Source organism: Strix aluco, chromosome Z (assembly GCF_031877795.1).
Source record: "Strix aluco isolate bStrAlu1 chromosome Z, bStrAlu1.hap1, whole genome shotgun sequence".
Lineage (NCBI taxonomy): Eukaryota > Metazoa > Chordata > Aves > Strigiformes > Strigidae > Strix > Strix aluco.
Window position 1 is genome coordinate 40624938 of NC_133971.1, and position 24548 is coordinate 40649485.

At 39.1% G+C, this 24548-nt stretch overlaps 1 protein-coding gene across 6 annotated transcripts in view; it reads left to right on the forward strand.

Moving 5' to 3' along the window:
- Positions 1 to 24548, forward strand: part of PCSK5 (proprotein convertase subtilisin/kexin type 5) — a 256533-nt gene that overhangs the window by 18042 nt on the left and 213943 nt on the right. For all 6 annotated transcript variants that reach the window (XR_012621526.1, XR_012621525.1, XM_074811734.1 and 3 more), the window contains exon 2: positions 7386 to 7490. Coding sequence is in view for 4 of the 6 variants with exons in the window: in XM_074811734.1 (XP_074667835.1) it covers positions 7386 to 7490 (105 nt within the window). In the remaining 2 variants the exon portion in view is untranslated. The remainder of the gene's footprint in view (positions 1 to 7385; positions 7491 to 24548) is intronic.

The window sequence follows — 24548 nt, forward strand, 5'->3', positions numbered from 1 at the left end:
GTGGATCAGAAGGGGATCTCCTTTTTCTGGTTGAACTGTGCCATCCTCCAGACCAAAGATTTAAGAAACTGAGCAAGAACTCTTGATTACAGTATAGGTTTTTTTCCATCTAGGAGACTCAAAAGATGTTTCAAGAAGGAGGGGTGCATTTAAGACCAAGCCAAACTCGTTCAGAGTGTCACTATTCAGGAACAACAATGCTCTGCAGACACATCAGTTCCCTTTAGAACAAACCTGAAGAGAAAGGAATGTGAGAAAAGCAAAGATATGAACTGGCAAATTAGGCTATTCCTACCTTGAGTGCATACAGAGATGTTTTCACAACTTGGGCTGTTGAATTTCTGTTAGTTAATTGGGCTTAAAATAGAGCTGAGAACTGGGTTACTTGGGCATTTGAGCATAGCTGGAATTCAAGCTTTCAGAGTAGTCTGGGTTGCCTCTGAGGTGACAATCTGTGTTCATACCCACATCAGCTTGGTTCTGCTGTGGCTTCAAATTGTTTTAGTTAACTAACTTTGGGCACATTAAAAGTGCACTTTTCCCCCCACCCAGCAGATATTCCTGTAATGTAGAAATTCAGAGTCTCTGTAAAAGAGAGTCTAAATAGCATTATTTCCATCCTTTACACTAGTCATCTGAGCAGTATTATCTTGCTGCTGCAGCTAGAGACAGAACCATAGTATTCATTAGTGCTGGTGGTTTTGGCTTTTTTTAAAATATTATCTGCCGGTAGTAATCCAGGAAGCTATTTTAGCTCATGCAGTGTAGTGTAGCCTATCAGCCCAACAGGGGACTAGCAGAGACCTTAAATATTTGGGTAGAGGCATCTTCTTAAGGGTTGGATTTTAGGTTTTAGGCTGAGTACGGTCTGGAGAGCCTGCGCTTCTCTCTCCTAAATATTTCATAAACTGATCTTTGTGAGAGCCCCAAATTGTCCAAAATTGAAAGTCATCCAATCTTTCACTTCACTGTGGTTTGCCATATATGGGCAAACCTTACTATTATTTCTTGTGAATGACACATGGTGAAATTCCCCATTCTGATGACAAAAAAACAATAAAAGAGCTTTTGATTAGAGGGCATACTTGTGAGAGAAAGAGCCCCATCTCAGTCTGCAAGTCAGATGGAGGAGCAGCTCTGCAGCTGTCCTCATGGTGGTTGCTCCTCCAGCCTCAGCGAGATGGAGATCATTCAGTGCTGACCCAACAGTGGGGTTTTGGACAAGAGGGCTGGAGGTTAGGAAAGTGTGGTCACTACTGCAGTATCTTATGGAAAAAAAAACCCACACCACCCCTCAAAAAACTCAGTACAGGGTTTTGCTGCTTGGAATACAAGTCAAGTTCAGGTTTCAGATCTGGGATGAACATGCCCTTTCCAGATATGGGTGCTTTAATCTGAGTAAGTCAGTGAAGAACTAACAGCCTCTGCAGGGCTTTCTTTCCCCTAAAGAAAGGACCCTGGTTTTAAGATGTTCAATACTTCCTAAGTCTGTAGGGACACAGGAAGGAGCAGCAGTTTTCTGAAATGTCAATGAACCTGTCTTCACCTGAGGATAACAAGGGGCCAACAGGGATCAGAATTGAGGGCTATGGGCTCACCCCCTTCATTTTTGTAACAAAGTGGTGTGTACTGAAGGAGTTAAGTGGTATTGCAACCTGTGTGAACATTTGGTTCTGTCAAAATACTTTGTGATACTAGGTTGGCTTCACTGGCATTTAACGCAGGGAAGAAAGCTCTGCTAATAGCAACACAACTTTCTCGGGCTGAAATGTTTTTGGTTTTTCTCTAACACATAATTTCCAGTGTACTTGGTATAATGTGACAACATTTTAGAGTTTGAAATATAGTTGAAGTGATGTTGTCAAAATGAGATTATGATAGTAAACCTGATAAACTTTCTTCATCTCTCTGTTCGTATTTCCTTCTGTCAAGGACTTTAGCACTTTGGAAATTTGTGCAATTCTGAAAGAAGTGAAGGGTCAGATCTTCAGTCCCATGTGAAATACATTGCTGTACCTGTTTATAATGGTTTATGTTCCGGGTCTGCACAGGGCTAGCAGATCTGTGCTTCTTTGGCTCTTCTAGCACTTTATAGAGTTCAGAACCAGATTTGGACCTGATCTGTCTTGCTTTCCCAATCTACTTAGCACCAAAGTCATCAGAGATTGGAGAAACAGGGAGCCTTACAGTATATCCACCTCTTCACCAACTCAACAGCATACTGTTTTCCATTCGGCCCCCTGAGAGAAGTTTACTTTGCAGCTAGATATCTAGATGATTCGTCTCTTAAAAATAGTTTATTTAGAGATAAGAAATTGTTGGGAAGGCATCTCTTGGGTTCCTTCCCATTAGCTTGAATGACTGCCATGCTCATGTTCTGCTACATAGAAGCTTCACTTGTAGTTTCAGAGCTTACTTGGATATGTCAGTTTGGTGATCATATATATATATGTAATGTATCTTTAACAGACAGTTTTAGCATTTGTATTTCCTTACAGAGTTTATGAGGACACAATGCAGATGTACATTAACTCATTCAGTAATTATGTCCTAAATTATCTTAATATTGCATCAGACTGTAAAACTACATATGGAAGAAGTATTTTCCAAGGACAAGCTTAGAATCTTTGGCTCTTGTTTCATATTATCTTTAAAATTAACACATTTTCTCAACTTTAAATAGAAAATAAGACCTAATAAATATAAAATTAATTTAAATATGCAGGTGCTTTGGTTTTCTGTTATTCCACTGTGATATTGTAAGATTGTTACTTCCAGGAATTATTTCATCCTTGAATAAATATATGTATGTATCTATTTAAAATGTTCAGTGATGAAGAATACTTCTAAAGAGAGTAAGTGTCCCCTGCCTGCACCATCCATTCACCTTGGTTTTGGCCAGGAAATTCCTTGGGAATGTTTCTCTATTTTTTTTTAAAGAAATCAGGTCCTCCAGGTCAAAAAGGAGATTACAAAGATTTCCCAAAGATAAAACAGTTAAATTGCCATCAGTCTTTAAGGTAGCTAGCTCTGCAGTCTGGAGTTTCTGTCTTTGAATTGCTTTTCTTCTGAGAGTGCCTCTAAGACCTGGTAGTTAGAAGTATAAAAACCAATTTAACAAGAACATCCATAATGATAAGTTTTATTATGTTATATTTCCATGGTTTAACTGTTCTCCAAGTGGTCCAAGGCTTTGGAAGGTATAAGTAAATTCCCTTTAAGGGAAAAGAGGGCAATAAAATTTTTAATAACGCTGGTGTTACCTTACTGTGAGAGGCATGGGCAGTTAGTGAATATGAATTAAATTCAATTTAAAATATTTGGGATCCTTTAATGTCTTTGACAGTTATGAACTAAAGCTGTAAATCTCACCTCTTTAATTAATAATTGTTATTATCTGAAAACTGATGGTGCCTGGAAGACATGGCATTACAATTACCACACTTAATTCTAAGGGCTTAGTTCTGTCTCCTCAGCCTCAAGTCTCAGAGGGAGTATAGCTGTATAGCTGTCAAGCATTACAAAGCCTCAGGCTGTCCCCCTTTGGCTGGAAGGTAGAGCATGCCGATCCCTTCAGTCTCTTCTCTGGGTCTCTAGTGCTGCTAAACTATAGGACCTCCAGGAGTGCAATTGGGTCATCTCCTGAATTTGCTGCTTTGGATGCCCTCAGAGGAGACAGCTAGAGTTTATTTTTAGTAAATAAGTAAATAAAATCTTCAAACTAGTGCGAGACAAGACACAGAGAACTGGGTGATATTACAATCTGTGTAGCACAAAACAGGACAGATGTTTATTTTCTCTAAAATATGACCTTTCTATTTATGCAGTTCTGTGCAGTGGTAAAATACAGTTACCTGCTTGAGCTGTGTCTTTTCAGTAACGTGTGTGCTTGTGTAGACATACACACACACACAGAGCAGTAGGTTTCTAATTCCTTCTGAAGGCAACAAGGTCCATAAAAGGTCTGTAACCTTTGTAGAGTACTCTGGTATGGTGAATATGTACTTTACTGGTCTCTGAGAACTTAAGGAGCAAGAGTAGCATCATTTACCAGTAGTTAGGACTTCAGCCTGTTTGAGGCTACTCATGAGTCCAGGGAATGTCCCAGAAGTGACTGATTACACCCATTTGTCTCAGGGAAGCATGCCATCACCTGCACTGGTGCTAACCCTGGCACCAAATTTCAATGGTTGATAATAATTCAAAAAGGTTGCAACAGTAGCCTGATGCTGAGGGACATTCAATGTGCTACAGGCTGTTAAACTCAGAATGAACTCTAGTTAATGCAGTCAAAAGTGATGCAATGAAATAGAAATAGAAAATAGAATAGAATTGGAATAGAATAGAATAGAATAGAATAGAATAGAATAGAATAGAATAGAATAGAATAGAATAGAATAGAATAATTTCAGTTAGAAGAGACTTACAATGATCATCTAGTCCAACTGCCTGACTTCAGGGCTGACCAAAAGTTAAAGCCTATTATTAGCCTACACTAACAGGCATGGGACACTGACCACCTCTCTAGGGAAGCCTGTTCTAGTGTTTGAACACCCTCGCAGTAAAGAAATGCTTCCTAATGTCCAGTCCAAACCACCCCTGGTGCAGCTTTGAACCATTCCCATGCAGTCTATCAATGGATCCCAGGGAGAAGAGACCAGCACCTCCCTCTCCACTTGCCCTCCTCAGAAAGCTGTAGAGGGCAATGATGTCACTCCTCAGCCTCCTTTTCTCCAAACTAGACAAACCTAGAATCCTCAGCTGCTCCTCACAGGACATGCCTTCCAGCCCTTCCACCTGCTTTGTTGCCCTCCTCTGGATGTATTTGGGACCTTCACATCCTTCTTAAATTGTGGGGCCCACTACACACAGTATTCACAGTGAAGCTACACCAGTGCTGAATACAGTGGGGTAATTGGCTCTTTTGACTAGCTGCTTATACTGTGTTTGATGCAATCCTCTCTCAGTTTATATGGCTGACATTACATCCTCCTAGGTGCGGAATCCAGCATTGCAACTTTTTAAATTTTATCCCATTAATCATAGCCTAGTGCTCCAGTCTATCTAGATTGCTTTGCACGGCCTCTTGTTCCTCAAGAGACAACACCTCCCAACTCAGTATCATCAGCAAACTTGTTAATGGAGCATGCAGCTCCTTCATCCAGATCATTGATAAATATATTGAACAGAACTGGCCCTAGAATTGAGCCCTGAGGAACACCGCTGGTGACTGGTCGTCAGCTAGATGTAGCCCCATTCACTACAACCCTTTGATCTTTGCCCCTTCAGCCAATTCTTCACCCGGTGCACTGTGAACCCACTAATCCCACAGTTGGACTACTTGTCCAGAATAGTGCTGTGAGGGACAGTATCAAAAGCCTAACTAAAAACCAGAAAACTACATCCACCTCCTCCCCTTCATCCACTAGGCAGGTGACCTTATCATAGAAGGATATCAGATTAGTTAACCAGGACTATTCCTTTGTGAACCCATGTTGGCTGTGCCTGATGATTGTATTTTCCTTTAAATGCCATTCAAAAGTACCCAGGATAATCTTCTCCATAATTTTTCCAGGAACTGAGGTTAGACTAACAGGTCTGCAGCTTCCTTGGTCTTCCCGCTTGCCCCTTCTGTAGATTGGAATAACATTGGCTAGCTTCCAGTCACTAGGGACCTCCCCAGAAGGCCCAGGCTCCTGCAGCTCTTTGAGATGTCTGCAAGAAGGCTTCCCCATATATGTTTAAGGAGAGTTTATTCATGGGCATGCATGTGGAGATGTGAGACTGGGTTCATTCATGCTACAGTGTTGCACCACTTCAGCTGGAGTTGTGTTTCAAACAGTTTCAGACATGAAAATTATTATCACAGTGCTAACATACTTTAGTTAGGCTTAGCCAAACCAATTCCTATTTAATTTATGATAAACTAACTAGCTTTAACTGAATATTTCAGTGTTTGACTTAAACTAAAGTCATTCTTCCTGAAAGGAAGATATCGATGGACCAACTGCACAGTCTGGGATTAATATCTGAGACCCTGTTGCAGTATTCCCCATTAGGTGAATTCATTTAATTTGTTGATTTTATTTTTTTTCCCCATAAAGATTCTCCCTCATTCCCCTGTGCTGTTTGCATCTTTAAATTTTAAGGTAAAATATTGCAAGTACTCCTTGAGAATAATAATTTTCTATCAATATTTCTTCTTAGTCTACTTTGATATTTTCTCAACATTTTTGTTTTCTAGCATTCTAAAAGCATATTCTTGGAGTTTTTCAGTGACTTATTTCCAGTTCTCTTTGAACCTGTTGAACTCTCAAGTTTCCTGCATGTGTATTCTTATAGATGCAAATTCAGAATGCTGGTGTTTTTTTAGATTACTGGTTTTGAGTGTTGCTCCATCCTCTCTGGTGATTTCATTCAGATTTATTTGCAAAACCGAGCCTGTTTTCTGAGGTCACTTTGAATTTCAACTTGAAATGACAGTAAGCCCAATTGTCCCTTTTTTGCTCATCATTAAGGAACTTTTAACTAAATTATTAAGTGTCTTATAAGATTTGTAGTGCAATAGAAGGTCAAATTCCAAATGAGTTGGAGAGACATTCTCCCTAAAGACAAGGAAGTTGAATGTTTTTTTATAAGTGTGTGAAACTAAAGTTTCAAGTTATGAATGTTTAGATATTAATTACTCTGGAAAGGAAAATTTCATTGTCAAATTGTGAAGGCTGTCTTAGTTCAATATTTGCATTGCTACTGTGTACTGATGGGGTGGATAAGAAGTACTTTTATTGTACCACTGTGAAATTTGCAGTTTTGCATTAATTGGTTTTGTACTTCAAGCTACTCATTATCCTGTGAGATTACCATTTGCAACTTTCTTCTACTTCTTTCTTGACCACATCTGGCAGAAAGAGAAGCCTCTTCCTGTGGTATAGGCTGATGCTGTGAATGTCCTTTTTATCAATTTAATTATATAAATAACCAAATCTAGTGCATTTTACAGTACATTTCCTTAAGCAAACTAGATGGAATGCTTTTTAATAACCATATAGCCATTTGATGATTTTTATACTTGCCGTTTGAGGACAGTTTGGATATAGATTGATATAGAATTACTTAAAGTGCTGCATATAAATTAAGCATTAAAAAGGTAGATACAGCCAGACTAAGCAGCTTCAATTATAATCTTTGGTTATGCAGTTACTGCCTCAAGGACACTCCATCCATTTCATATCATATGTCCTTCTTTTGAAAGATGATCAGTGGGTTCAAGTAACATTTCAGCACAGAGGAAATTGCATAATTTATAGGCTTTTAGAAATGAAAAACAGACAACTGGTTTTCATAAATTAAATGTCCCTCTCTTTTTTTCTTCTCTCCCCTTACAGATTGGAACACTGAAGGATTACTACCACTTCTACCATAGTAAAACAATTAAAAGGTCAGTTCTCTCAAGTAGAGGTACCCACAGCTTCATTTCAATGGAACCAAAGGTAAGAAAATCCACGTATGTGTCTGAGGCAAAAGCCTTTGCATTTTTTATATGAAATATCATACCAGAGGACATTCACCTGAATGGCATATAGCATTACAAGAACTGACACACTATCTGTTCACTAAGGTTCCGCTTCTCATTAAAACAGGGAGAAGACAATAGCATGCTATTAAGTCTGTGCTATTCTTGGAACATAAGGTCCAACATTATTCATGGAGGAGTACAGGAATTTTGTTAATGCAGTAATCACTGTACTGTGCTTCCCTGCAAAACCACATGTGTAACATTTAGGTCTGCAGATCTCCTTCTGTAAATCAACCAGCTTTTGGAATGAAGATGACCAATGTGGGATGGTACAATGTTCATAGGAAAGTTTCTCTTTCTTTTTCTGATCTTTTTCTGGACTTGGTGTGTGCAGGATTAAAATAAGAATGCTCTTTTCTGTGGTACTTCTGGTAGTTCCTACTGATCTTAATTTTAAGATCTGTTTGCAAAATGGTTTCATACCTTTGGAGTATATAATATAATAGGTAACTGTCAACATAATTTAATTACTGATTTATAGTTAAGTATAATATTGTCTTGTATGTGTACCCAAGACACACTTGTGTTTTAATCCTTCCATTTCAGTGCTTAGTGGCTTCATCACTGACTGTAGAATTGGGACTCCTCTGATTTTCTTTTGGAAAAGAAATTTGGAGAAGATCCTATTGTTTTTTTTATGCTGTCCATGAAACCCGTTCTTGGCAACAAACCCCCAAGTCCCTGGTGTTTTTCAGTGGTGGTAACAGAGTCAAGCTTTTTTTAAGTCTATGGATGATGACTGTTGTCTGGGAGGGGTTTGTCATGTTCTACCTGACAATTTATGAAAAGTAAGTTACCTGTAAAAGACAGTTTGAATACTGTAGATGTACAGTGTAGAATTTGAGCATCATACAGGAATACTTCTGCAGTCTGGAAAGCTGTATTTAGGGCTGAAGTTCCTGTTCAGGCTAGGACAAGACTAGGGAGGTGCACACAAAGCGTGTTCACCCCTATGTTGATAGGGCTGTACTGGTTAACCCTTTAAGAGTATCAGCAGCTCTGCTGAGCAGTGTATTTTGGGGATTAGTATGAAAATGATCAGGGTCCAAATTTCTGTTCCTGTGAGTGCTGAGACTCACCATTCAAACTACAAGCACTGCACTTAGAATAGGTAATACTGCAAAAAGAAGGGAAAGTGTTCACATCTTCATCAGTCCACGCTCTTTCCTGTGTGCACAGAGGTGGAGCGATTTACACACAAATGCACAAGTTCACATGCACGTACCACCATAAACTGGTGTTACAGCCAGCTTCCAGATACCCCTTCTGCACCTCTGGCAGCCAGCCCAGACTACTGTGGCCAGAATCATGGGATACTCTAAGGCAGAGCACAGCAGAAAATCAGAACCATCATTTTTTTTCCAGCACTTTCCATGTTACACCATCTAGGTCTTGTCCCCAATCTGTGCTGCTGCTGGTACAGAATTTCTGAATTTCTAAATCATTGTTAAATATTGCTTTAATATTGAGAAGCTCTAGTAAGGGCTGTGCAGGGTACTTAACCCTGTTAATGATTCTGTACCCAAAGGGAAGCTGTCTGTCTAATACCTAGATATGGCAGAAGTGTTTGTAATTGACTTTGTGACTACTCCACTGAACCTGGGCTTGGGAATTCTTGTGTGGCTGCAGACATGTCAATATACTGACATGTATTTGTAGAATAAAGGCCAGTTTGTCCTCAGTGTGTCTAAGAGTTTGTCCTCCGTGTGTATAACATTTAATGATTAATAAGCAGACTGGAAACTTAATTGTATTATAATTAAAAAACTGGACCTTTTAAAAACAAGGTTTAATATTAAATAAGGCACATTGCACGGTTGTGCGATTTTTAAAGGACCACTACTATATGCTATTATATTTACGAGTGTGACTCTATCTTATGCCAATATTTGCAGCAGATTAGATGGCATGTGTATTTGTGAACAAAGGAACACCAAGATTTATTTACTTTCCAAATCATTTAATGGTAGTTTACTTAATGCTTAAAATGCTCTCTGTGTAACATGCACACACAATTAACTTGATCTGTGCTTGCTTCAGATGTGGATCACTAATATGCTCATTTATGAAATTTTAAATGATGGAATTTTTATTGAGTGGTAATTCATTATGTAAATAACCTTCATATAATGGAAGAACCATTATGAAATCTGGTATTTCTAAACTGCTTGTGTGGATAGTGTTTGATTTCACTGTGTGAATGCACAGGGAAAGATAAATAGGTAATATAAAATCTTGCTATTCAATTAATGAATTGCTTTGAAGATCTTTAGCTTGATTTTTTTTTTCTTCTGAGAAAGCCTCTTGACACAGTTATAAACAATATGAATAGATCCAACAGGGAACATAAACTGAAGACATGTGGATTACACATTTTGATCATTTTTTCAGCATTAACCAAATATTACTCTCTATTTAGATGAAAAGATAAAGGATATGTAGTGTAACACAATTTTGTCCATTATCATCCACATCCTTGCCTAGCAATGCTACATGTTGTCATTTAGAGATGAAATGGATTAAGTAGTTTTAGAAAGAGATGCCCAAATGAGGCTTTAATGTCCCCAACATAGATTGTTATATAGAAGATTTGAAACATAGCTTTATCCACAGCAACTCTTCTATGCCTGTGTATAGTTACATGGTGTTTCCTATGTGTTGATAGAAAAACAAATAAGTGAGAGAAGTTTGTGGATTCAAAACAGAGATTAGTACTATGCATCAAAGCTAATTGTTGAATGAAATCTGTTACAGAAGTTTCCAGTCTCTTCAGCTGATGTGCTACTTGTGGTTGACCTTTGGCAAGGGTCAATGAAAGCACCATACCATGAACTGAGAGCCTTTTTTTAGCTTCATAGAGTTTGCTCAGCAAAATTATTTTGGTAACACTACAGTGTATGAAACAATGGGAACAGGAGTGAAAAGGAAGTAGGAAGAGGGACAGAATCAGTCCACAGCTGAAATGAATCATGAAGCTCTTGATTCAACTATTCAATAGAGGGCTGGAAGGCCCTCTATTGAAATCAAACTATTACAGCACTTCCAGGGGTGGGAATACAGAGCTGTGGTGCACCTCTGGGGGTTTGCTGCAGCGGTGAAATGAAGACTCACAGAGTGAAAAAAATTGCAAAGAATGATTGCAACCTCAGTCTCTTAAGTCAGATGTTACATCAGTACAAGCATAAGGAAAATCAGTTGGAGCTTTTCTGTCACTGATGAAATTACAGTTCCAATGAAATGTCAGAGTTGAAGTGCTTACGCATGACAATAATACATAGAAGTTAAATGGACAATATAGATGAGAAAGCTGTCTTTTTATACTGAACTGTTAATGTGAAATGAAGTGTTTGTAGTGAAGGGCTGTGATAATGAAATTTGTGACTCATGGTGAAAAATATCCCACAGAATCAAGTAGCATAAATGACAAAGCAATAATCCTAGAAGAACACAATTCTTAAGGTAATAAAAGGCAGCTTTAAGACTGATAATATGTTCAAATTGATATACATACCAACTGAAGTTTGTTCCATTTTGCTCATGAGGTCCCCAGTGCTTTGCATCACAACAGAGAAAAAGACATGTGGCCCACAGCAGTGCTCAAAAATATGAAATTAATAATTCGTGTTCCTGTAAAGCGTCACATTTACTAATGGGGAAAACATTTTACAGAATTAGTGTTTGTTTATCAATCTCAACTAAAATGTCATCTCCTTTTTTTCATTTTAATTGATTTCAAGTAGGTTTATTTGAGGTTTGAACTCCTGGTTGATGGGTTACATTCACTCATCTTTTAGAAATAGAAATATTTCCAGTCTCACTTCCACTGAAATAAGAAGTAACGCTACCTAATTTCAATGAGATACCGTGTTTGAACAGGATTTTGCAGAAGTGTCATGATTTGTCACTTCTGCTCCAGGATCAGAATACCTGGGGAAACATTACTCCAGACAGTTACATTTTACCCAGCCTGACCTAACCAGATCTCTATGACCTGCTGATAAAAAAATGTTAGTCCCAGGGTGGGGGAAGGGATTCTTACCTTTGCCATGACCAGCTGAATGGAACTGGTGATAGCATCATGTAAAATGCTGGGAAGTATGTCTTTGATTGAGACAGCACCAAATGATCTGGGCTGTCTTCAGGGGATAGGAGAATAATGCCAGAATCCTGTCCTTATTACTGGTAGGACATTTTGGATGTTCATGAGAGGGCAGAGGAGAACAGAATTGTAGCAGCCACAAGTAAATGTTTCACAGAATCACAGAATCACAGAATCACAGAATTGTCTACGTTGGAAAAGACCTTGAAGATCATCCAGTCCAACCATCAACCCAACATTAACAGTTCCCAACTATACCATATCCCTCAGCGCTATGTCGACTCTACTTTTAAACACCTCCAGGGATGGGGACTCCACCACCTCCCTGGGCAGCACATTCTAACACCTAACAACCTGTTCTGTAAAGAAGTGCTTCCTAATATCCAGTCTAAACCTTCCCTGGTGCAACTTGAGGCCATTACCTCTTGTTCTATCGCTTGTTACTTGGTTAAAGAGACTCATCCCCAGCTCTCTGCAACCTCCTTACAGGTAGTTGTAGAGAGTGATGAGGTCTCCCCTCAGCCTCCTCTTCTCCAGACTAAACAACCCCAGTTCCCTCAGCCGCTCCTCGTACGACCTGTGCTCCAGACCCTTCACCAGCTTTGTTGCCCTTCTCTGGACATGCTCGAGTCATTCAATGTCCTTTTTGTAGTGAGGGGCCCAAAACTGGACACAGTAATTGAGGTGTGGCCTCACCAGTGCTGAGTCCAGGGGCAAGATCACTTCCCTGTCCCTGCTGGCCATGCTATTGCTGATACAAGCCAGGATGGCATTGGCCTTCTTGGCCACCTGGGCACACTGCTGGCTCATGTTCAGCCAGCTGTCAATCAACACCCCCAGGTCCCTCTCTGACTGGCAGCTCTCCAGCCACTGCTCCCCAAGCCTGTAGCGCTGTTGGGGGTTGTTGTGGCCCACGTGCAGCACCCGGCATTTGGCCTCAGCCCATCGCTCCAGCCTGTCCAGGTCTCTCTGCAGAGCCTCCCTACCCTCGAGCAGATCAACACTCCCACCCAACTTGGTGTCATCTGCAAACTTACTGAGGGTGCACTCGATCCCCTCGTCTAGATCATCAATAAAGATGTTAAACAGGAGTGGCCCCAAAACTGAGCCCTGGGGGACACCACTTGTGACCGGCTGCCAACTGGATTTAACTCCGCTCACCACAACTTTGGGCCCGGCCATCCAGCCAGTTTTTTACCCAGCAAAGCGTGTGCCCATCCAAGCCACGAGCAGCCAGTTTTGCCAGGAGAATGCTGTGGGAAACGGTGTCAAAGGCCTTACTGAAGTCAAGGTAGACAACATCCACAGCCTTTCCCTCATCCAATAAGCAGGTTGCCCTGTCGTAGAAGGAGATCAGTTTGTCAAGCAGGACCTGCCTTTCCTAAACCAATGTTGCTGTGTAGTTATACCTGTTGATATGGAGATAGCTGTCTAAGGAGTAGGGGAAAAGAAGGATTTCACCACAAGGTTATAGTCTTGCTTCAGCAAGGAGTATGCCACTGCATGTGGAACATGCCTTTGGGAAACATACTTTCGATCACTCTGGATCAGACTATTCATCACAAATAGAGAGGAGGATTAAGTTTTCAGTGCTAAGATCATTGTCAAGTTGTGTTTTCGAATTATTTATGAACTTAAATGTTCAAAGAGTGCAGTATGATGTTGAGTAAGGAGAAAATAAAGCTTTGAACAATTTGGATTTAATGAGCACAAAATTCAGCAGTAATGAAGAACATTATTACAGTGCTAAAAGCATGGACTTTTAAAACCAGTATTGTGGACTTAGAGTTTAGAAAAATTCAGATGAAAATGTTGTTATGGGTAAGGCTTGCTTCATATTGGCAATGCTAGGTGTTAAGTTGTTAAACCTCATTAGTGAACAAAAAGATTTTGTTAGCTGAATAGAATAACACAACAGTTAAACTCTGGGACCAGGTGAGTTATTGATGTCTGCCTGGGTAGCCATAATCTGTACAAGGACTCAGAGGGCAAAGAATCAATACTGCTCTACTTGGTTGCAAAATAATAGGAACTGTCATGCTGCTTTCCATGTTCAGAGTTTGACTGGAGGTTTAAGTTAGTTATTAAGTAATGCAACATTTACCACTGTGGACCCTTTGTTTAATTGGCTCAAAAAGCTTTTACATGAGCAATCCTTCCATCTTCCATCAAGAATCAGACTTGTTATTTCCAAGGAACCTGTTGCTGGGTGATTTAGAACACGAACTGAATCACAATATGTGAAAGGGCATAGCAACATCTCCCTTTAGCACCTGCCTCTGGAGTATTAAAAAGTTTCATGTAAACATGAGCAAATAGTCCTACAACCTGGATCTTTTGTCAGGGCTTTTTGAGATATGAAGTTGCTATTCACAGACAAAGAACTGCATTACATCCTGTTGTAATTAGTGTTGTCCTAACTGCTTCTTGTGTTGTTGTAAAGTTTGCACAAGTTGGATGGTATTTTGTTTGTTTAATGGTGATTGAAATCTGTGCTTATAGGGGTGCCTGGTATATTAGTTTTAGTTTAAACTGCATTCTCCATCAGCAAAAATGACTGAGAAGTCTGTTGCTTCAGCAGGAATCAAGAATAATTTTACCTTGTTGAGGCTGCATCAGACTTATTTTCATTTGTGACCCAGTATGGACTGGACTGCAGTTCACAGTATACCTAGACGTAGAGGAAAACCATAGTGATAAACCTAGTGAATAGAGCAATAATGGAGTGGAATTGCAGCCACGTTTTGTAACAGGTTTCTCCCTTGTCTGCACCTACCCAATACCTGAAACACTTGAGAAGGTAGGGTGAAATGTCTAATTGTTCTGAGGAGTAGCAACCTAAAGTTTGGTGGTCTTTTTCAGTACATGGAACAGTGTTCAGTCTGTGGATGATACAAAACCAGCTCAAAGCTGAACCTTGGGTGACCATAACCAAAGGTGAAGAACTTAATCCAGAGCATGTTCAGACAGTATCATGTGAATGTATGTGGCCTTCCTCTTGTACTGTACTGGCCAAATCCAGTGCTTCTGTAACAGGAGATAACAGTTCTTCAGGCAGCAAATTTTGTCATATAATGGTAATTTCTCTTCATTTATCTACAATAGGTACAAATATTTAACGAAATTAATTGCAACACTAGTGGGACTGAGGTTTATTTGTGAAGAATAAAAGCTTTGTTAAGGTCTAATTCTGCTACTACATTAATGAGAGAGCGGACTTTTCTATTAGTACTTAAAGAAACCCTCAAAAAATAATCACTGAAGCTTCCTAGTAGAATTACCTTTTGATGTTTTCTATTGAAAGCAGAAAAATGGCCAGTAAGAATTCAGTGTAATATAATTTTAGAAAACAAAAATGTCTACTGTCAGGGAATATGGAAGTGTTTCTTTAAATAAGTTATTGTGTTTCATTATCTACACTTACATTTCTATTTCATCATGATTATCCCAATTGTTAGCACCTGCCTTAAAGGGGTTTTGTGCCCTTGATATTGCTAATTGCATGTGCATTAAAAAGAAATACTAGATTTCAGAACAGTCCAATCTGTCACTTTACAGAACTCCTTGGCAATGACAATCTCACTGTTAACTTTTGGGCAAGAATTGGAGATTAGTCAAGAGGTTTTAACTGGCTCACTTCCTAATAAGTGTAGCAAATGGATTGAGGAATGAAAAAAAAATTATTCAGCAGAATTGCATTCTCTTGCTATTTTCATATCATTTTCTTAATCTGATAGTGAGATGGGCAGGGAAATTGAAAGACCACAGCATGGCAAGGAGTTGAGTCAAGATTTTGACCAGTAGTATGCTGTGAAAAACTTCAGTGCTTCACTATTTTTATCAAGTATTCGCAACATCACAGAAGCCTAGTATCACACTAGCTGTCAGATATCCCATTCTAGCACTCAACAATTTATAGGGATTGCAGCAGAGCTGCTGTTATGGTCTCTGGACTTCATGGTCAGTGAGAAAGGTGTTGGCTGGCTCTAAAGAGGCAGGCAATGACTCAGCCATCTCTCAGAGAAGTAGCTAAATCTTCTGAGACAAGAATATTCAAAATGAGGTAGATTTCATTGGTCTCTTGAGTTTGATTTATTTGGAGCCTTCTGGTTTTGGAGAAGCAAAAGCAAAAGACCCTACATATATCCAGTGGACTGGGGCTTTGCAAGGGACTCACTGCCTCACAAGAGAGGGGGGAAAAAAAAAGTAACCCTTTCTGAATTTTGCAGAGCAGCATGTGTCTTGAACATAATAAGTCTTAAAGACTTCCAAAAATTAGCTGGATTGTACCTGGATTTTAGCTTGGAGCTCTTTAAAAATGGGGGATTTTTCTTTTGAGAAATCGTGTTCTTTGACCTCTCTACCTCTTGGTGAATTTGGGGGTCATGCCAACAGGACTCCCTGACTTTTCTTCACAGTGTGTGTTCTGCTGTTAAAATATTCTCTTTCCAATAACATGTTGAGCAGAAGTTGAGATCAGTGGCAACATTTGTGACTGAAGTCTAGATCTTGTTATAGAAATTTGGTTTGGAACCTTCAAAAATACATAGAAATGTTCTTTAGCAGTGATGGAGAGGAAACCTCCAGGGAACAAATATTTCTGAAAGTGAATGTTATACAGTGCTACATTCACAATTTAAGGTAAGTTTCTTGAATTTGAGGACAAATTAGGGAAAAGAGTTTTGTACATGTTTTTCCTTCACTGCCACTAGTGGAACCTTAACAAAAAAATAGGTATCTTAAAGCCTAAATCTAGCCTGTTCATATATGATAGTTGTTACAGTTTTCTTGTGCAGCCAGACCTTTACTGGACCTGCAGTGCTAATCCCAGCAATGAATAAATTCAGAAAAGTGTTTTACTAGACCTAACTGCAAATTTAACATTGGCTTTAGCATTTGTTGTCTTTCTTTAGAAAACAAACGTACTTAGGATATAGGTAATTAGTTGTGAATACATGTTTTTGTTCCTACCTTATATTCTGTAGGTATTAAAACAGTGCAGAATATCATAATTGCAAAGATGACTGTACATTAATGAAATAACAAAAACAAGGAGGAAAAAACCCTCTGTCCATTCATTGCTTCATCAGAGGACCCTTCAGCATCACAACCATGAAGGTGAAGGTTGGAGAAATTATTTGGGTGGCATTCACTCCAGTATGGTGCAGCATGCTATGGGAGTCTTCAGCTGGCAATTGATTTGAGCAGGGACTAGTAGAGGTTGCAGCCACTTTTGCTGAGAGTGTAAAGGGTATATGCAGCATGCTGTGTAGCTAACTTCACTAGGCGTCACTGGGTCCATCTTGTGTACCTTGAGTTATCTAAATGCTTTCCAAAATCTCTCCATTCTAGGATAAGATTTTCTCATCACCTCTCTGTCAGAGTTTCTAAACACTGGCTGTGCTTTCTTGCTTAATGGCACATCTGCCTGACTGGCTCTCTCCCTGCAAGCTGTGAATGCTCATCCTCCTTCAAAGTGAGACCATTAATGAGGGGTATACAATGCATATACAGCCAGATCACACAGGCTTGTGCAGCTTTACTTTGTAACGTGCAAATATTATGTTAAAAAAAACCAAGGAAAATCTATTTGCACCCTAAAAAGGAAAAGGCTGTTACATTCCTCTCACAATTCAGGAGCTGCTGAAGGATTTTGCTCAGGCTTAATGGTCACAAAAGCACTTTGGGTAAATCTGTATGAGGGAAATCTAAACCCATAAGATGACTCTTCCATCATAGCAGTTATAAACATGTAAAAGCAAAGGGCTATGAAGGAAAGAGCTTGGCAATCTTTAGAACATGGATGCTAGTAGGTGTTAACAACGTTTGAGTTTCTTTACAGTTCCAGTAAAGCATGCTCCTGTGTTTTTTAGCAGCAAAGTGAGTTATAGTTGAAGAATAATATGGTGATTAAGTGTTTAAAAAAACGTAAGGAGAATTAGTCATTTCATTTCTAACCTGTGTTCTAAGAGCTTGCCAGGAAAGACAGCAGCTCTGACAGCTTCCATGGTCTCATGTTCTACTAAGTGTGCTTTTGCTGTTATTAGCGTGAGTTTGCATTGCTAGTGGCAGAGAGATAACAAATTGCTGTCTTGGCTACTGGGCTATAAAATTGCTGGATAGCAGAAAGAGTCAGAAGAGGAGAAAGTGGAGAGATCCTAGTTTTGAACCAGGGAATGATGCACCATTCTGGAAGAAGCTGATCCTGAAGAGCCAAATGCCAGAATATCAGGAGGAAAAGAGATTGAAAGACAACACATTTTGGAAAGGAACATCTCAGAACAGACTGTCTAGGAATGTGACAGAACAGCTTCTACATGCCATTTCCTGAGGGGATCCAGCTTCATCTGATACTGATGATATTGGTTATAGTGCAGGGTATTCATAGAGAAATGGATTAAAGATATTTTTTTTTTTTTCTCCCTCTCTTGCATTTGGAAAATTTTCTGGCAGCAATGCCTGTTCCTGATGTAATGCATCAACGTTTTCATGCATCTGTCTGACTACTTCTCACAGGCAAGATAATAATGTTTAATTCTAGTTGTTATCTCACTCTAAATGGTGAACAGCAAGAAATCATGATACACATAGATAATTTGTTATATCTAACATTGTTAGCAGGTAATTAAAGGCAGGGACAGGGAGCTGGAAAGACATCCCTCTGCAAAACAAAGCAAAAGAATCTCCCCCCTGCCCATATTTTTGTGTGTACAACCTCATTTCTTTTAGGATCATTAAAAAAAGTCAGTGTCACTGGAAAGCTGCTCATTTTCCTTGGCTGATCTGTTTCACTCTAGCAGATCCTAACCATCCTTCGAGCTGCAAGTTTTAAAACGGCTCAGAGGTGCCAAGCAGCTACGTCCTGTTCACAGCTGTGCTGCTTGAATGTTTGTGGCCTTCCTCATGCGACTTCACTCCTTCATGCTTCTGACTCCTTACCTGTGAAACGGGAACAATGCTGACAGTTGAATAAAAGCTTCTGCAAATGGCAAATGTGCAGCAAGTACTATGTATTCTGTGGAATTTTATTTCTCTTGTCACACAGAGCATTTTATGAATACAAACAACACTTTAGTAAAATAAAAGACTCATTCTAAATCCTTTCCATATAATCCACTTAAAGCAATCATATCTGTTGGTGTTGTTGACTGTTGTTTACATAAGCTGTGTTTAACCTAGATTATTGTTTGACATTATTTTTTCCCCTTTTTGAGGGAGAGTAAATGCTGTCACTCCCATTGATGCTGAAGTTCTGAATAAATATAAAGGCCAGATTATCTTTGCTTTTGAAAAGGATCCAAATTAAAAATTACTTTTTAAGTATGTTTCCCAAACTGAGACTTAATCCACTGTTTCATCAGTAGCTGTTATAAAACTTTGTCTAATTGTATAATAAAACCAAAATTTCTGATTTCTAAACAGTTTTCTGTTTTCCACGGTGTTCCTATGAAACTATTTCTCCAAAATACATTTGCCAATAGACTTATAGTCTGTAAGACCAAAAGGAAACATTGTGGTCATCCAGTCAAACCATCTTTGACCAGATGTCATATGGCTCACCAGAATTAATTTCTATTTGAATCAGAGTGTAGGTTTTAGAAATCTTCCAATTTTAATTAAAACACTGCCAGCAATGGAGAGTTTCCAGAAGTTTTACAGATGTTCTATTTTTGCTTTATCTGAGGTTATCTAGCTTCAACTTCTAGCCATTTCATATTCCTATAACTGTATGTGAGTTTGAAGAATACTCCTTTATAGCAGTTTGATGACCAGTATATGTGTTTGGACACTGTGACCTAAATGCCCATAAACTTCCCTTTCCTCAGCTAAGAACACCTCCTAGAACCACTTCCTTGTGGATCTGTTTTTCTCATCTTTTCATCATTTTTGGGCTTCTTTCCTGGGTCCTTGCTGTGTCAGCATGCTTCCCTGGCCTTGGATGCAGGAAGCTAGCAGTGAGATTTGCAGCCCTGCTCAGTGCAGATGTATGGTAAACTTACTTGTCATTTTATGAGCCCAAATACATTTTGATGACATAGTCTGAAGAAGGCATTTAGGTAGTTTAAAACTGTCACCTTTGTGAGAGACTGAGATTTCTTACCATCTCTTTTGACTTTTACATTACCCTGGAAAATAGCAGAAATTCAATCAGTGGGTTTTAAGCTGTTATCTGATGATAATACATGTGTTGTTAATCCACCAGAGTCCAGTTTTATCTCTCAGTCCCTCCTATCAGCTGGTAAAGGAACTGGACAGATGATTAGAGATATAATAGTACTACTAATGAGAAAGTTTATGAAAGCTGTTATAGTTTTTGAAGCTCCTGAAATGTCTTCCCTGGCAAGAGCAGACATCTTTTGTAGCACATCCCAGATTATATCAAACAAAGCTTATGTTTGTATACTTCAGAAGGTACTTGTTTGCACTTTTGAAGATTGTCTTGGTCAGAAGAAAAAAGGTTTTATTAGTACAGAGAGTATTCATACACGGCCAGTAATCATATAAAGAATCACATTTATATTAGGCCATTTCAAAGTCTTTTTATCCCAACAGAAGGCGAAGTACAAATAGCTCATAAAGATTGTTATCAAATGACATAAACATAGATAACAGAAATTTTGGCAAGACTGTAGCGACCACACTGCAACCTCATATAAGTGGTCTGATTGGAGACTGAAAAGCTTTAGTAAAGGCAACTGAAAAGTCTATCTCATAAATGATAGCCATGGAAATAATGCTCTTTATTTTCTTTTTCTCAGTTTATAATATGATGAGTGTTGTGAATTATGAACATGGAGAAATGAATCCATGACTAAGTGACTGTTCTTGGAACATTTCTAATGTCTGAATGTGCACAGGGACCATCCAGGAGTTGCAAAGCTGAGATGTTGCCCTTGTTTCAGCCAGGGCTTTAAAATAAATAAAAGCAGTAACCAGCAGGTCCATTAATCAAGCATCACTCCAGCTTTTATGTGGTCTGACTTGCAGAAATTGAGAGATACCGCCTCACTGGAAGGACTGTCAGCAATTTGTGAGGTGTGGGAATAGTACTTCAGTTGAAAAAGCATTTGCTTTTCTTCAGCCTACTGAATGTAGGAAAAGAAACTTAAGTCCTCTTCCATTTGCTTGGGGGTTGGACTGCCGTGTTTCCTCAGACTGGCTGCATATGTCTTTCACAGGTAGCTCTCTGCACATTATTTCAGATGGTAATGATAATGATGTTTAGGAGCTGCAGCCATCAATATTTTAATAGCAGCAAACTTCACTGACAGCTGTGAGATGAGTTCAGGACAGAAAGAGGTATGCTCGAACTTGGATCACAGGCTGAGGAACAGAGAGATTAAGTCAGCAATGATTTAAAAGGACACAGGATGTTTCCCTTTTCTGTCTTTGTTTGGTTTTGATTTTTTTTTTCCATTAAAGTTTGTGTCAGAGGAGACAATGCTGATGATTTCCCTCTCTTGATTTGAAGTGATAGATCAGAGACAAACATGCTAGCCATGAAAGAAATAGGAGTATTTATCAAGTTGTGCTACAAAGGCATTTAAAATGCAAAAAAACTAGTGAAATGGGGTCGTGTAAAATACGCCACTGATACTTCCATGAAGAGCAAAACCCAATTATTTTTAATATTTCAAAACTCTAAAACCAAAAGCTTGATGTAAGCACTTCTGGCTCAATTCTGAATTTTAAATACCTTCTTCTAAGAATATGATATAAACAGGGTAGGTTTGGAAGAAGAAATTGATCCTTTTCTTATGATTAGGGATATACTAAACAGTAGTGATATAGGCACAGTCAAAAAACCCCAAATGGGATCAACTTTTCTTGTGGTTTAAAGTACTCTGATCAGAAAACTGCTTGATTTGATATTTAATAAACGCTTTGTGACTGAATGTCAAAAATTTTGTGATTTATGTCAAAAATTTCCTTGTTAGCAAAGCATCATTAAACAAAAGTGCTGGAAATACACTGAGTAGTAGGTGATAGTTTCTTCCATTGTAGAGAGCAACAATATTGTACGAGGACAATTTCAAGGGGTTTTTCGTCAGTGAAGAAACTATTCAGGTGAAGTATTTGCTTTGGCAAGACCAGTATACCACTGTTGGATATTACATATCACTTAATTATGGAATACTTTTATTGTCTCACTAATTATCAGTGGATTTGCTGAACTGCCATGGATATCTACAGCAGTAAAAGCCATAGCAAACCCTTGACTGAATCAACACCTTTGGAATTACACTGGTATTTTTGACATTTGAATTTGACCCTGTGGGAGAGATTTGTCTTCTGAAGAAGTCATTTAGTGGATCATTTAAGGCCATCTTAAATTTGCACATGGAGATGTCTAAAGGACTTCAATGATTTATGACAAGAGTTGTAGGACTAGCTTAAGGAAAGAAAAAAAATCTATCAGAAATTTCTACAGATTTTTTTTAATATATATCATCATTGCTACAGTGATATAAGCATAAACACCAAGATATTTCAACTGCCAGATGTTAGACTCCAAAGCTAATTAAGTTTAGAGGGCTTAAAGTTTCATCCCTTAGTGAATACTGTATTTAGCATCAGCCTTTCAGTTTATTAAGAAGATGCAATTTTAGGCCTAAGTTAGATGGAGTTATAACATAGCAGTTTGTGTTTGGAGTGATAATAATACTAATCTTCATGGCGTATTGAAATTCTAGATGATTATACCATCCCAAGACTAGATATACTAATGTTGTATGTAATGGTGTAAGCAGAGCTTTAGGTACTGTACCAAGAAGACTTACCAATTAAAGGTCCTTTTAAATTGTGTTGCCTTGTATCTCAGGTGAGTTGTATAACCTGTGACTATAAATGATAAAGTATCTTGTATGGACATAAGTGTTGTTTTTAAGGTGGTGCAGTAAAGATTTTTCCTCACTTTTCCAAAACAAGAGTTATTTCAGAAAATGAACCAGAGCATCTGAGCTGGTTAGGGTACTTCGGATCTGAGGAAGGGAAAAATCCCCAACTGCTTGAGACACATTTTGCCTATGACAGCTGAGGCTGGGGCTGATGCTGCTGGAAGCCACCAGGCAGGAGCCCGGACTTCCTGGAACTTGTTCTCAGCTCTGCCACAAATCTGCTGTGTGGTTTTCATCCTCTAATTTTGAACCGCTCTGTGGTCTGCTGTGGTGCAGCATGCAAGAGGGGAGGTTAGGCAGAGGCCATGGGCCACGTTCACTCAGCAGTTGCTACAGTTGCACCTATGAATAGGAAACCTGCCAAGGCTTCACCAAGGAGAATGTGGGTCTTTTTGCCTTTCGTTGTTTCCTGCTTTTCCAGTGGGACGTGAGTCCGGTCCAGCAGAAGACACACTGAGCTTCTCCAGCATTTCAGTGTGATGCTTGTCCTTCCCAGCAACATTGGCCGCTAATAAACTGGCTTGGGACAGAGGCTCTGCATCTCCACCACTAGCAAGCCTCTGTGCCCTTTTCTCTTCCCAACTTATTCCTCTACAGTCTTGCTCCTAAAGCATGAAGACTTTGCTGCCATGCACAGCTGTAGGCTGATACATATTGATATTTGTGAAGAGCTCTGAGCTCTGGGGTAGGAAGGGTGTAGAGGAAAGGCAAAAGATGTTTCAGATATGTTAAAAGGCACAGCTATGGTTCATTGCACTTCATGGATGTGAAAGTATGGCTATAGTGCTACAATGGATTACTTGTATGTAGCAAAGTAGGTGGCAAACACTTAATTCATATCAGGACTGACTCACTTTTCTGTGGCTATGAGGTGGAAAAATGTGCACTGAATTTCAGCTTGTTCCATGGGTGAGACTGCAGTAGCTTGGCCTGCTGTTATACAAGATGTGTTTCTTTGGACTTAAGTGGTAATTTCAAGCATTCTCTGCTGCCTTCTTTCCTTCTCTGCTTTTCTTTTCTGTCCCCAGCCTGTCCTAAAATCTGTTTCTTTTTTAATCTTGCTTTTTTCAGAATGTGTAGCATAATTATGACAACTGCTTTGATTGTGGGTTGTCACTGATCCTTGCTGAAGAAGCATTTTGTCGATCAGCAAGAATGCATCACTTCGTGCTGCTGGATTCATTGTCTTTTTATCCAACTTTAGACCCCTACAGTTTGTGAAATGGTATCTGCAATAATTTTCCATGCTCTTGATCTACATCAACAACTACTTTACCCAACTGTCTTCATCTATTTTTATGGTGCAAATCTGGCTGCTGCTACTGTGAGTCAGAGAATACCAATAGGTTAGGAAAATAGCTGGGTATTTAATTATAATTCAAAAACCCACAAAATTCTTTTTAACCTGAACAGTACAACTTTTGGGGGTCTCACCTTTGTGACTCTGCACATGGACAGCAGGAGGTGCACCAACAGTCTTAGTAACCCCTCCTGCATTCCTGAACAATGGCTTGGATCTCAGTTGTTCAGTAACCAGGATATGGCCCATGGATATTGGTATATCATCCTACACACTTTAATCCTAAATTTATTGACTTTTTTTTTCATTACAATGTGAAATGCAAAAAGAGTGTTGTCAAATTATATGCTTAAGTAGAGCTTGTGTCACAGAAAATTTCATGACAGAACAACTAAGGTACACAGTGTTTTTGTTAGAATCATAGAATGGTTTGAGTTGGAATCATCTAGTTCCAACCCCCTGCCATGGGCAGAGACACCTTGCACTACATCAGGTTTCTCAAAGCCCCATCCAACCTGACCTTTAACACTTCCAGGGAGGGGGTATCCACAGCTTCTCTGGGCAACCTGTTCCAGTGTCTCACCACCCTCACAGTAAAGAATTTCTTCCTAATATCTAATCTAAATCAACCCTCTTTCAGTTGAAAACTGTTACTCCTCATCCTATCACTATACT